This window comes from Morone saxatilis, unplaced genomic scaffold (assembly GCF_004916995.1).
Source record: "Morone saxatilis isolate NCDOM2014 unplaced genomic scaffold, NCSU_SB_2.0 Contig23, whole genome shotgun sequence".
Taxonomy (NCBI): Eukaryota; Metazoa; Chordata; class Actinopteri; family Moronidae; genus Morone; species Morone saxatilis.
In genome coordinates this window covers 6527831-6543621 of record NW_023339796.1, presented here as the reverse complement: position 1 = coordinate 6543621, position 15791 = coordinate 6527831, and the positions used below count along the sequence as shown (strand labels likewise).

General features: G+C 38.8%; 1 protein-coding gene across 1 annotated transcript in view; it reads right to left on the bottom strand.

Annotated features, from left to right (window-relative positions):
* Positions 1 to 15791, bottom strand: part of LOC118334808 (netrin-G1-like) — a 50422-nt gene that overhangs the window by 23519 nt on the left and 11112 nt on the right. The window contains exon 2 of the mRNA XM_035670880.1: positions 5746 to 6389. Within this exon, the coding sequence (XP_035526773.1) occupies positions 5746 to 6389 (644 nt within the window). The remainder of the gene's footprint in view (positions 1 to 5745; positions 6390 to 15791) is intronic.

Genomic DNA, 15791 nt, shown 5'->3' with positions numbered 1-15791 from the left:
TCCCGCTAATGAACTGCAGGAATATTATTAAATCTGAATAACATATTTCTTAATATATATATATATATATATATATAATATGTAAAACTGTTACAACTTGTGATACAACAGTAACTTGAACTGTTTACACTGTTGAATAATTTTTGGACGTGATTATTTACTAACAATCAGCTTAGACATTACTCACTTTCTTACGTTGAATGATGCAACACAATTTAATAATTCCCTAGTTTAAAGCTAGATACCCAGTAATAACTTATGAGGGGCCAAGACTGTTGGTTACTTTGACACAATGTTTATATACCAAAACTAAAAACTAAAAAATTAAAAGAGAAAGGAACAGTGAAGTAAGAAAAAGAAAAACAAGAGAAAAGGTGAGGGAAAAATAGAGAATGACATGGGGGGATGAGAGAAATAGCACATTAGCACTTATGGATTAGCTGCCTCTCATTCCCAGGCCCTGCTGCAGCCCTGTAGATGTGCAGCTCTGACCGCGTGGCTAGCCGGTAGCGGTCATGTCTTAATTAACGAGCAGACATCTGATCAATAAGAGAGGAACGATGGAGAGGGAAACGTGAAAGGTGGGACAGCCTGCACGGTTCAAGGTTTTTGTTTTCCGTTGTTGTGGAATAACATTAGAAATCAATAGCACGGCTAGCCCCGCCACACACTCTGACTCTTACTCAAGAGAGGTGAAAAAAGTAATCCCTTTCTACCTTTTCCGTGTGTTTTCTATTACCCATAACTTTTCTATCATGCAAGATCATTGCACAGGAAGATTTGTCACAGTATTTTAAGTGCAATGTGATTCTGAGCCCTGTAAAGTCAGTTTTGTAAACATGTGCTCTGTAACAATTCTTAGATTTTTAAATAATGTTTTTTTTATACTGTCATGTCATGTGTGGCATCTGAAGCTTTCTTCAATTCTGAATGAAATGTAATTTACTATTGTTGGAGCGCCTGCTTTACTACAACCTGCTTCGGGTACTTAAGTTTGTGATTTCCTCGCGCAATGACTTTAAAAAGCCTGCAGATAATGAGCCTCAATCATTAAAAATGTGAAAAAAACCACAAATGAAACATGTCGATAATGTTGTTTTAATATTAGAATTTTTATTGTTATTGTTTATTTATCTCCGCCTATTTGTAGTTTTTTGTGGATTCAGTGGTCATAACATCAAGCTCTTACGGCTCGTTCACACCTGAGCAGCGTGTGTGCTTGGCAGTCACAATGCCCGCTGGCTGCAAGTGAGTTTTCTTCATTTTCATCTAATTAAATCACTTATTCATTTGTAACTAATTTGTATATTATCTATTTATCTTTGTAAAGCATTTCTGAAATATAAATGTAAAATTAGGCTAAATCATTCATAGATCACTGTGGACATATAATTTGACATTTTTAAAGCATGCCGATATCCATCCATTCAGAGCTCTGACATTCATGAACATATCTGCAGGTTACCTGACACTGCAAATATACAGTTGCGCATGAGTGAAAGTTTCACTGTGTAGTGTTGTGTAGTATTCTGGGAATTTTCAGACAGGATGGCCATTCTGTGATAAGGCTTTCACATTTGGTTGTAGCCAGAAGGCTGCTGAGGCTGGTGGGAACTCTAATCAGTCTCTCCCCACCCGCCTCCATCACCCTCTTTCAATTGAGTTACTGATCCACCTCTGGACAGAAATCGTATGTTTATTTTCTTTTCTTTCTCACTGCAAACTTTTGGTGGAAAATTGAATTTGATGCCCAGGGGCAGGTTTGAAAATTGGGCAAAATAGCTTATTTCCCCCTCATCCAACCTTTTGCTACTCTTTGTAATGAATGGCAAAATAAGATATCTGTGGGAGATGCTATTCTGTGCTGGGTTGCAGGCCTTGCAATTTAGAACTCATCAATTCATGTTTACAGTACAAGTGTGAATATTGGAAGAGTGTGGCTGACTGCAAAACATGTGTATCTCTCTGATGGGCCTGACTTGGGAATATCACATGCCACCATTATGAAAAACTTGGTATGGCATGTGATCAAAGACCATCAAACATCATAAAATGTTGTCACCATTTTGCCAGTCATGACAGCTCATGTTCAGTGACTGATTTGTTCAGCTTTGCCAACAGCAGTCAGAGATGATTAAGAAATACTAGAGATCTCTGAAAATTGTTATTTAAAGCAAAAACTGTTGCTTCCTCAAAAAAGGAAACCTCACAGATTAAACCATAAATCTACTTATTATTAAACAGGGCATGGCTAAATTTGGAACCACAGCATGGCAATTTTGAATGTCTTCACGTTTCACTGATGTGTCTCTGATGATTACCATTTAATCAGCTGCAAATGCTCTTAATTACAAGATTAGTCTCCTACCAATTAGCCAACGTGCTAATGTTTCTAATCTTCCATTGAAGTCGACTGAATTCTAATTAGGGACTAACTGTTTCAATTCACCCAGGGCCCATCTAATGGGTCATTACCAACCTAGTTATCCTCATATAAACCAACTGCAGCAAGCAACACAGGTCCCATTTGGAGAGCAGCTGTAGAGGCTTTACGACCATCATGTGGGCTATTTCCATGCGTCATGAAATGACAATGTTTCCATTCCCTGAAAATCACAGAGGCATTCTGATGACTCACTGATGAAAACTATTATACACTAAAGCACTACAAGCTGTGTTACAGACATATGCACTAAAAGTTTTCTTAATTTTACAAAAATTGTAGGTTTTAAAATTGGAAAGTTTGTGAACCATGAACTTTTACCTAAAGTAGAGAGGGAGGAGTAGTCTAATTTCCAATAAAATAGAATTCTAATTTGAAAACCGGCTGCACTAATCAATCCTTTTTGTATTAACACTGGATCAAATGTGTGTGTGTAATGTGAAGGGGGTTGCTTGTAATGAACCACCCCATTCTGCAACTCTCAAACATTTTTTGATTTTTTGTTCTGGATTTCCAGCCTGAAAATGCATGCTTTCATCGTCCTTGTTTGCAGCAATAAAATCTTATTGACTCATGGTACACAATACCAAATGACAGACAGACAAAGTTAGCGACTAGCTGGTGAACACAGTAAAGCAATTAGCAGGTAACAAGTTGCTGGTGAAGATCAGACCAGAGCCAGAAACCCAATCCAAACGAATGCTAAATTCTTTGCTGATAAGTTTCCAAAAATTATTTTGTAAGTTGATTTCCATATTTACAGCTTGTTCTGCTGTCCCCTAAAATGCTAAAAAAAAAAAAAAAAGCTAAAACTTTATTGCAGCTTTAATAAACTTTAAACAAAAATATATCAAGGGCTAATTAATCATACAGTCTATCTATTTATTACATGAACATAACATTACATTGCAAACAAAGAACTTGTCTCCTGTTTAAGGCTATACAAATAAAATTAGCCACACCAAAAGTTCCCTTCCTACAATAGTTTCTCATGTTTCTTAATAATTATTCATCCAGAAAAAAGACATTCTACTATAAGGAGCAGTCCTTAAATCATTGTATATTGAGCAATAAAACATGAAATTGTCTCTCTGCTGTCCTGTGGGCTGTCCTCTCTGTACTTCTATTATTTGAAGGTAAATAAAAAATGTAATTTCATATCGACAAAAAAAAAAACTCATTCATGAAACATTTGATCATAAATTATTCTGTGTGCAACCTTTTTAGCCACACTAGCAGCTAACCTTTCTCTAGCATTGAGGTTGATGCTAGAGGATAACACATAAAGGCACTTGGGCTGATAATCAGAGTAGGGAAAGACCACCAGATACAAGACTTCTTGTGATTCAGGGGACAAGTGTGGATGGTGATATCTGTAAGTGTAATAGACCTGGCAGGATAACTAATTACATTAAGAAACTTTGTGTATGTAGACAAAGTTTTGTAATGATGTACAATGTTCATATTCATCAAAAGTCATGGAAAGTAAGTTCGACTTTATGTGCTACATGACCCAATAATTATGATAACATATTATGAGAGTATGAGATGTCTGTAGAATCTTGATGTGTGTCTGTAATAAAAAATTAAGAGAGACATGAATTAAAACTCTTCTCTTTGCCACGGCTCACAGGAGGCAATCTCAGCCCTCTGTCCTTGTCAAGTTAGGGTTATAATAAGTAATTTAGGAGACTAGAGTTCAGTTTCTGCTCAGACTGCCACTTTTTTCCTGATTCAGACTTATTTTAGGAACAGACATTTTAGCTGGTTTGAACTTATTCTAGGCCACGCAAACACTTTATGCTTGTAAACACTGACCAAGAAAGGAGATATTGACACTTCTTTGCATTTTAAAAATTACAACCAGTTGTAATCAGCAATGTATCAGTTCACTAAAATCATGAAATTGCATTCATAGAATTCCACCCATGTTTTAAATGGGGCAGTTAATTTGTTGGTCAGTTTATGGTGGTTTCTGAAAATCATACATTTTCTTTACGTCTCTTTGTGGATATGGGATAACAGATATGTTTTTCACATAAAAAAGAAGGTTGATTTATACTGTGGTGGTCAGTGTACCATGGAGAAACCACAGTATGTAGTTTTTCATTCCAACTGATTACCTCAGCAGGTGATCTCACTGATGAGTTCTTCCTCTCTACTTGAAGTCGTGCTAATTATTGTGTGGTATCTTCATTTGGAATGAAAACATGCAAACTCTTGGCTCTCAATAGCACATGGCTGGCCACCCCCTGTTAATACTGATGGTCTGTGATAATTATAAGGCCATAAAATCCGTGAAATTGTCAAACAAACTAAACAAACAAGGTTTTACGACAAGGTTACATCTTGTACCATATATGTCCATCTTATTATTTCACCTGCAGCTATGTGAGGTATCTAATGTGATAATTTATGGACAGGATTTATTCCATAAAAAAATGTACATTTTCTTTAATTAAGATTAAGGATAAGATTGAGTCAGAGGTATGTTATTTTCCTTACCTTGGTTGCTAAGGTATTTTATTTAACAACTCTAATGATTTCTTTGAGTATAAGAAAACCAAAGAAAACCTCTAGATTGGCACATTCATATTTTTTGCACGTTTTACAGCCACCATAGTTTGTCCTTCACACTTAGAAGGGAAGGGAAAGGGAGTGAGTTGTGACCTGCAACTACCCTCATAGGTGCCACTAAATCCTAAACTGGACTTTTAAGGTTATGTGCAACCAATTTATTTTAACAAACGATAACTCAGACTCTATGGAAAATGTTAGCTGTGCAACCGGCCCCTGGTCTAAATTATGTGCAAGATGTGCTCTTCTTATATAGATACTGGTTTAAGAAAATTTTACAGAAAATTGGAGGCTCTTTTTGTGACTTTCTTGACAATTGCTGTTCTCACACAAGGTTTGAGGCTATTCCACTGAATGACAATTAACAGCAGTAAATTGCAAAGACTGCTAACAAGTAAACATGGATGTAAACCATACACGATTAAAAATATTGTAAAATCAGCTGTGTAAATGTTTTATGAGGAAGGATACACACAATTATTTGTTTTTTTTGTGTGAAATATTAAATAAAAACATTACTTATGTTTGTATACTGGAAAGCTCAGCAGGGCACAGGTTGTGAACTTGAAACCAGCACCATGCTAGCTTTCACTTAAAATTTTTAAAAAGTAAAACAAACTTAAGATGCTTTAAATTAAAAACAGCTTAAGTGGCTGAAGCACACAAACGTCAAATATTGATTTAATTCAAAACAAAATCCAGTAAGAAATATAAATAGCTCTTACCTGCCCTGCACTTTGATGTCAGAGATGGCATAGAAATATCTGGACAGGTTATTCTCATCCACCATGGTGGCTCCAGTGGCTGGCTTCAGCAGCCTAATCCTCAGATCGGTGATGGTGAAGAAGTCCCTCAGGTTCTTGGTGGTATCCAGCTGGCCGTACAGTGAGGCCATGTTGTGTAGCCGAGGACCAGCAAAGACGGCAAAGCGGTCCTTTATCTCAAAACGTACTGTCTTGTCGTTCTTCCACACATAGCCTCGGGAGTAGTCCTCAGTGCAGATGATATCCAGCAGGGTGCGCTGAGTGAGGTCGTTGACTGTCTTGGGTTCCATAGTGAAGGCGTCCAGGCAGTCAGTGGCATAGAACTGGTATGGGGTCCAGGTCCGGCCGTAGTCGAGTGACTTTTCCAGGACCATCTGCTCTGGTCGGCCTGACTCAAACGTGAGTATGATGTCGTCAGTCAGCTCAATGGTTTTGTTCCATGACAGCGTGATGTTAACCTGAAGAGGCTTTGGGTATTTCTTCCATGAGGTGGACTGCCAAAAAGTTGTGGGGTTGCGACCCTCAAAGTCAAACATTAACTCTGGAGGATGGGCCAGCTCCTCAGTGGTGGCGTCACATTCATTGTTGCACATGTAAGGATTCTCCTATTAAAAACAAATAGATACACACGTGTAAGTGAACATTACATTCAAATACATCAAGTGTTCAATATTAAATGTACGAAAAATTGGGCCAGTATCTGTCATGATTCAAAAAATGCACAAAAGGCAGACCCAGTGAGAATAAAACAAAAAGAACAGCTAGAGAAATTATAGCCAGCTCATGAAATTAATTTTTCACAATTTGCTGACGAGTGGTTTAGGGCAGAATTTAATTGCTTTTTGTGTTAGACTGCGTGAGTTACCTGTTGGCTCCTTTGGATTGTATCAGAGAGAAGCTCTCCCTGCTAGCTGAGCAGTTCTAAAGCAAACTTACTGACAAAAATTGGATCAGAATGTATCAGAATGATGGTGAAAACATTTGAAATCAAGACCAAAGCTATTCAATATCTGAAATTTTAAGATGCTAGTTTACCTTTGTGCAGAAAGAGTTTTGTACAACAAAATGGACAAATAGGGAAAAAGGTAGGGATAAGCTAGGCTCTATAATTTTAGGAAGGCAAGTTAAGCAATTGAAATGTCAAAAAGGTAGTGTTTTAATATTTAGTTCTGAATAAAATATTCAGAGGAAAAGTGGAATCCAAGAACAGTTGTTAGTTATAAAGCAGCTCGCTAAAAAAAGTCCCACCCTCACGATTACAAACCCTAAAACATCTCCTGGTTGGATGTTGGTCCACAATTATTTGTTTTTCCAGTTCCCTGTTGGTTTAGCCTTAGAGCTGCAGGAGACAGTGACCCTCTCATTAAGATGACACTGTGGATCCCATATTCTCGTTCAGCGCCATTCCTACCTATACTGCCACCCAAATTGCCAGTGTAATTGATATTCTTGTGTGGTTTTTCAGCTGAGATGGGAATGGAATCCCAATGAGTGTTTCTTATAAAACACGCAAAGGGACATGCATTTTTTATGGGCCTGTGTCTGCTCTGTACCATAGGCATCCACTGAGTGTGTCTGTGTTGAGTGTGTTAGTGGGGAGAAAGAGGAGCTCTTGATGTGTTTATGTTTGTTTGTGAGAGGGGTAGAGAGCTCCGAATCTGTTTGCTTGTGTGTGCACATGCAGTATGTATCCTTGTGTGTGTGTGTGTGTGTGTGTGTGTGAAAAAGAGAGAGAGAGTGAGAGAGTGAGTGAATGCCAGTGAGTGAATGCCAGTGAGAGAGAGAGAGAGAGCTGAAACAGAGCCAGAGAGCTCAAGACACACTCCAATTGACATTCCTCTCACCTCTGCTCCAGGAACAATGAGGTTAAGTGCAGATGAGATTCAGATCAACTGTAAAGCGGTTCGATAATCAGCAATCATCCGACACTCTACACGCAAAATTATCTAAAGGTGAGAACAGCGCTATCTGAAACATTACCCGCTTATCTCTCCGGTATTGCAGTGCATTCAACACAGACTGCCACTTTGTGGAGTGAAGATCACTGGCAGGAATACTGATAAGCAGACGCCATTATATTTTATTTGAAAAGACCAATGGCTGCTTTTTGTCTTTGAGTAAGGACCCTAAACTCCTCTTGCTTAGAGAATAACATTATTTGATACTTTATCTTCTTTACAGGAAGATATATGTATGACTTGCTTGTTTTTAGATACAGATCTTCTCAGTCCATTTTATTTCCCATGGGTCTGTGATTTGCTATCAGCAACCTGCTCCTCAGCTATAAGCGATAACTACACGATGAGGTAGAACAAGACTGAGCGATTATGGGTCATTGGACCTGCTCAGCTGACTCAAAACACCATTGCATGATCCAATTAGGATGTTAATAAGGGTTATGCTGCTAAGACAGATACTGAGAGAATAAGAGAAAGTGGGAGGGAGAGAGAATGTAAGAGTAGACCTTTTTTGCAATGTGCTTTTTAAAGGAAGATCTCAGTCGCTAAAAGTATTCTCTTCTCGCGCCCATGTACACCTACACACAAATGCGAAGCAAAGCTTGAAAGGCCACGCTGTAGCCTGAAAACAGAAGCACAGAGAAAGAGAGATCTGAAAGACAGCGTTATGGGGTAATAGGGAGGAGGATGTGGCTGCTGAGTTTGGCCACAGGGACGATAAATTGTACTAGTGTCAACTGTTTGCCAATGATGTGTGCTGAGGCTCGTTATATTCGCTACTTGTGCTTGAACAGCCTTGGAGGTCTGCCTCAGAGCTCAGACATTGCCCGTACATGGTGGGCGAGGAAGGTAAGAGAGAGTGATTTCCCTATTGTCAATCGAGAGCATGAATTTTCACTTATATTTGTTTCATTTGTTGTCACGGTTAGGTTTCAAGGGAGCAGCGGGGTGGCTGCCTTTGCATCATCCAAAATGGGAACCTTGTTCACAGACGATATAAAGAACTCAGACTGCAGCATCTGTGCCTAATGATAAAAACAATTTTCTGGCTGAACTGCGAGAAGCAGAGTAAACAGAAGGTTTAAAGAGAGAGAAATTTGCCTCATCATGCCAGCAGAAGTGTTCAGAGACCAGTGGAACGCAGTCATAAATTCAATCCATAATCATGCTCTCGCTGCCTGTCTTGACTTCAGGCCTTCAGGGAAGTGATCATTCTGTCCAAGGAGCTGGTTCACATATGGAAGCTGGCTGGGGAAAAACCTTTCATAAAAGACCCTTCCATCATTAACAACAGTCAATAATGCATAGGCACTTTTCCAATCTAACATTAAGTGACGTGCAGTATTTACTGTCTCCTAGTAATCCCCTCCATAGTGGAATGCATTCATACAGCCGAGTGAAGGTGGAATGATAGAGGCTTAGAGAAAGGTCAGGACCTTTCATCGGATTTCCTGTGGTGGTTATTTAACAACAAAAACAGTGCATTATGAAGATCAATACCTTCTGTGGTCATTTAAGACCCAGGGCTTCAGAACTATGCCGGGGGGCAGCTATTGAAAAACAATAAGCCCTCTCAGCTTGATCCTTTACCTGTGAGCATGGCTGTGGGAGAGGGAAATAGTCAGCAGAGAATCAGAGAGAAACAAGAGTTTTGTACCAAAATAAGATATCGACCAGCTGAAAAATATGTGGGCTGTCCTTACAAAAGCGTTGCTGCCATAAAAGTATAATCTGGCTAGGATCATTATTGAAGTTATCGTTAGTGAGGTTATCGTAGAGCCACTTTTAACCAAAATTTAGCATGTTGATGATGTAATTACATTATTGAGAAAAACATGTATTTTTGTACATTTTAAATATTGTAAATCTATGTTTTGATCAATATCTATATAAAGATATTCATATACCTTTATATTTCTTTATTTTCTTATATTATTTTATTCATAAACTAGCTTATTTGTTACGAGGAGCCTGCTGAACTGTTATAAAGTATCTTGTGTGGCTCACCATGGCATCATAACCCTGATGATCTTCTCATTTTATTGTATGTTTGTATGTTTAAAGGATCCCTTTACCTCATGTCATAGAAGTCAGATAATTCCACACCTATTGACATTACATACAGCGCTGCAGTGGTTTCTAATGGCCTGTCTCTTATTGGTTTTGCTGACATCTCTATTGCCACCATGGCTGTGCTGTGTAACTGAGCCCAGCTGGTTTCTGTCAATGCTATGTGATCCATTCGGGGGCAGTGGCTTAATGTAGGAGACCTGAGCAGCAAGTCTGCGGCTGGTCACAGCTAATGATGTCCCAATCTCTGCAGCCTATAAGGTCAATCCAATATCAGGGTGTCACACAGTAGGAGAGCAAGAGAACAAGGAAGAGAGAGAGAGAGAAAGACAGATGGAGACTTGAGCTGGGAATGTGCATCCAAATGTCATTCACAGGAATATAACACAATCAGGACATTCAGGTCTTTAGACTGCCATGAAGGCTCAGTGGATATTTAGATGTAATTTCATGGTTCTGTTCAATGGTTTATTGAGGTTTCTATTATAGGAACAAACAACACAGCACAGAATATATTTATTGCACACAAATTACTGTATATCAATAATAAATATTGACTCAAAACTGTGCTAAAAGTACAGCACTTGATTTTCTCACACAGAAAATATCCAAAAATGTGGAAATACACACACTAACACGCACACACACACACGGGCCCATGATGATGTGATGTGAGGCAGATGTTTAAATGAGTGACATATGGCCTGTGAGATTGACAAAGCGAAACCTGTTGATGTGCCTTTTGACACAAGGCAGATAAATCCTCTGTCCAATGACGGCTCCTGTATGAAGGATGGGTGCAGGCAATCCAACCAATCAGTACAGTTGACATATTTCTGGACTTGAAGCTCAGATCATAGATTGAACTCACAGCAGCTTTCTACCTAAACCATCTCCCTTTAGGCAAGATTGTTATTTCACCATTGTGACATTTTAGCTTAAAGTCTGAGAATTGCTCACTGCTTTGTCTCCCAGTAAATCACTGCAAGACAGTTTTGCTTAGTAAATATTTACTAAATTAATTTGGCTTGACTTTGTTTGACTGATGCACCCTTTCAGGAAAAAAGAAGAAATATTGTGCTATCAGTCATCAAACAGTCCTGGGGGAAATTTATTTTGGGTATAAACAGAGGCCCACAGCATATAAAGAGATTATTCAGTACACAAATTGCACAGCAGTTCAGTCAGACGCCACAACACTGGAAGGGTATAATAACGATAGGCCTAATTATAAAACTGTTAGTCAGTTGCAGCAATTACAATTAATCAAATTGTGGGTCAATCAAATCACGACTCATTCAATTTTGATTAGTGCCAGAGTTTTGACCAGCCATCCAAAAACATATTCAGAATGCACACCTACATTGATGCTGTAACATGCATGCGTACATACATACAATAATGTTGGTTGAGATGTGTGTTTAAGATAATAGTTAATGCTTTAATTAGGAATGTGAAGCTGATGATGATTACAATAAAGACTGTACATCCATCCTCTCTCGCTCTTTATCCTCCATTACTCTTTTATCTGACAGGGCATAGCCTTGCATGAATTGCATGTTCTTAACAATGTAATGCTCCTATAATACACTTTTAGATCACTTATTTTACTTTAAGCACAAAATAGAATTCTATAAACCTTTTTAAATGCTAAGTATTATTTTAATTATTAAAGACCGCTGAAGGATAATCTTATTTTAGTATGACCTGGGTTTCATTTTTGTTATCATGCTTAAATCTGGGAACACATCAATATTGATACAATGAAGTCCAGACTATGTAAACCACTTGACAAATGTTGACAACAATCCCTACAGGCACTGGAACTCATTTTACAGGTAAAAGTGGGAAATTAAGAAGGCAGTCTGTTAACTGTGATAATGTAATGTTGTAATGGTAATGTTTAAAAGGGACAGTTTGGGTAATATTTTACAATTTTTCACTTCCAAATTAGTTTGTCTTACCTGTTGGTTTGTTCAAAACATAGAGTATACAATCATCTAACTTCTTGGTTCCTTGGATTTTGTTTGTTTGTCACTACATACCGTAAGAGTGATGATGACCAGAATAACTTTTTACATATACCATTTTTATCATACCATACCAAATTTTAATGTGAAGCATACAGTAAAAAGAAATAAATGAGCCTGTGAGCTGTGTGTACTTCACTGGTTTACCCTCAGTAACTTCCTCACTGCAGAGCCTCTGTGGCTGCAAGAGAAGTCTCTCCCAGTGGACCTGAGGTGTTGCTGGATTAATCAGCCCATCATCCTGCTCGGCCTTACACCTCCTAACCTGCCGCATGACACCTGCAGACCTGTCGCTGGCCGAAACCCCTTTTATCACACCTCCGGATGCCCATCCTCATTCATAGTGTGCACCAGAGGAGGAGAATTTGACAAATGACAGCTCAGTGATATCACTCGCCTGTGATCCAGTGCTCAGGGAGTTGATCCAGAACAACAAAAATGATGATGATTTGAGCTGAAGCACCTCTTGACAAAATCATAAGATCGCCATCAGAGACCACAATAAATTCTCAACTTTCAATCAGTGCAAAAAGACGAGCTCTCTTTGCCCTGCACTCACATAGCTTCTCGATGTAACTGAGGATGATGCGTTTGTGGTGATACACAGAGGACAGGCCAAAAAAGATGATATCAACGTAGATCTAGGTCGGCTTTTTAGAAGAGGGAATGCTCAAGTGTAAAGTGAACACAGAGACTGGGTGTTGATCCTTTCAGGGCTTGGTATAAGCCCTGACGGAAGAGACAGCTGAGATGAGCCATGGTGAGATATTGGGAGAGTCAGAGCTTTGGCAGAAACTCAATAGAGCTTTAATGACCTGCAGTCAGGGCCAGCAGTGGCTCACAACAGAGCCAGGCTTTTCATTCTTCTGACCTTCAGAGGAACGAAGGACAGGAGGATTGCTCATCTGACCTGTGAGTGCTCAATCATATCATATCTGAGGTTGGAGGGTTATGAATGCCTGAGACCTGACAACACATAACGGCAATTCAATAACATGCATATAAAAGAAATACTATCTTACATGATAGTTTGTTGATCTAAATGGTCAGGACATGTGAAGGATTGCCTAAAAAGAAATCCTGACATTCAAGCGTGTTAAAGCTTACCAACTTTTTTACACATTTTAAACTATTTACTACAGATCACATACTCTTTACATCAGAGCTTAAGATTCTGCAGAGCGTGCCGATGTGTTTTAGAAGTTTAAATGTACTTTTTACACCATTAAAAACCACTGTCTTTTATTTTCTGTATAGTATGAAAATTAATTAGCCCAAACCTACTTGAGTAATGTAAGCCAGTGATTGCCAACCTGGGAGTCCAAGGATAATTTTGAAGGGTCACAAAATTTTTTTAAGGAATAAGACAGAAAAAGAATATCTCTCTTACTTGAAACATTGGATACTTTCGGCTCTTTATGGCTCTAAAGATGAAAGCCATTAGATAAGATAAGCACAAAAAACACTGGTTAAACTGCTCATAAACAGCTGTAACCTTTGATTATCTAAATACTGCTGTTTTACTACTGTTTTCGCCCAAAAAGTTTGAGAAACACAAATGTAATCCATCACAGGGCAACATAAGTAAACTAATGGCCAGGCCACACTGCCTGCATGAGCAGTGCGTTACGGCTACCTTGCTGAACGCCTGTGGTGTCCACACAGAGAGAGTGCTTCTGCTGCACTGCTACTGCTGCCAGCCTTATCTTTCTACATTTAGTTTGCCTTTGATAAATACAAAACAATAAAAGCCTGGTTAACAAATTAATGCATTCTGTCCACAGAAATGCTAGAGAGCTTTTAATCTGAAACAGATACAGCAGGGGTTGAGTTTAAAAATATATTTATATTTAATTGAAACTGAAAGGTTGCTGGTATAATGCTGATATGACTGTCAACAGATAACTTTCACTTTCTATGTTTGCTGAGAACTGCGCAAGCTTCAAACTGTGCCAAAAATAGGCAAGCCCTCTACTCTCTAATGAAGTGTTGCTGCAGCTGCGCGTGGGGCATGCTGCTCATGCGGGCAGCGTGGCTGCTCTAACCTGTAAATATGGGTGCCGAAATAAAAGACCTTCCGCAATGCACACATGCTGCTGATGTAGGTTGTGCATCCAGGTTGCAAGCATGTATACATTAATTTCTATAAGTTATTCAGTGCAGGCTTTTCAAATTAATAGACTTGAGTATTGCACTTCCATAAAGTTTGGGGACTTGCAAAGGATGCAGAATGGTCAAAGTTGGTGCTGCAGAGGTCAGTATATCCTGATTTTTAGTCCCTAGTATGGGACTAAGAGATAGATCATCATACCATGATAATGCTAGGGTTATGGGTCTGAATGTCATTGGCGTTAGCTATGCTTAAGAAATATGTGATAAATTGCTTTTAAGGAGATTAAGCAAGATCGAAAGCATTATATTTTGAAGAGTCTTGCAATATTATTATTATATTCTATTATTACATTCACTTTTAAAAGGAATGGAAACCAATAGCTGCTTGAAACTGTGGACAAAAGAAAGGCATACATGATCTGTAGTTAAAGGGGTCAAATGTGCAATGACACATCCTCAATATATTCTCTTAAGTGTCGTGTGAGTCAGCACACAGCAAACAAAATGAAAGCATATGGATCAGGTAGTTAAGTAAACAGCACATGAGAGGGTGCAGAGGTGATGGCTATAACTTGCAATCCATGCAGACGTCTGATCAAAACAAAAACACGAAGTTCTCCCGGCGCCCGTGTTTCGATTTGCCACATGCCAAGCACTCCGCCCTTTGGCACGTAGCCCTCGCCAAAGCAGTCCCTTTGAGGACTGCAGCACAGCCAGTCTGGCCTTTTGAAGTACACTGCTTGGCAAATCAACCGCGCCGCGATCCAGGGCCACAGCCTTGATTGGGATTCACAGGGCGTCGGTAGACGAGGGGAAACGCACTCCACATTAATTAACACCTGGCCTCATTATCTGTCCCATGTGGCAGAGTCCCACTGGGGTAAATTTAACACCGCCTTATTATCATAGGGAACGGAGGTGGTGGTGGTGGGCTTTTTTTCTTTTTTCCGGTGTGTATAAAAATCTCAGTGTTTACATATGGAAAACTGAATCAAAGTCTGTATGTCTATTTTATGTTTTTCTGTGTATGCGTATCTGTATGTGAACCTACCTGTATATTTTCCTGCGTATCAATGTATATGTGTGTGGTTGAATTTTTTCTGTGTGTGAGCTTGGTTTTGTGTTGGATTAGACTCCCTCTGATGTCAGGATTCAATAAAAAGCTTTAACATTGCTATAATGAGAGTATGTTTAATTCTCTTTGCTAGATCCCCCTCTCTCGCTCTCTCTCTCTTTGCAATCGGCACAGCCACTGGATAAAACGCAGCCTGCTTGTGCGGTAAAAATTGATATCTCTTTTATCAAGATACTTAGACAGAGTACTTAACAAGGGTGGGTATGTATGTGTAAAATAAACACATCGAATGAATTTACAAGCATCTCTTTTGATCCTGTAGAGAAAGAGCACGACACTAACAAGGTTGTAGGTTGGTGTCTCATTGACTTTAACTCTGCTAAAAAAAAATTGTATTCATCATTCAGAAAGGAACTTTGGATAAAGATAGGCCCATATGACAATTTTCATATTTCATATTTCATATTTCATTTTCTCATAGTTCAACACTTTGATAATACGCTAATTTGCTTTTGTTCGAGTTAGATGGGAAGATCAATATCAATCTCTCTCTGTGCATTAGGAGCTATAGTCAGTTGGCAGTTAGTTGAGCTCAGAGACTGGAAGCCAAGGGTCTGACTACAAAATTACCAAAAAAACTCACTTATTAATTCAATTCAATTAAATTCATTTCAGTTTTATTTGTATAGCGCCAATTCATAACAGAAGTTATCTGAGGACACATTTCAAATAGAGCAGGTCTAGACCGAACTCCTTATAGCA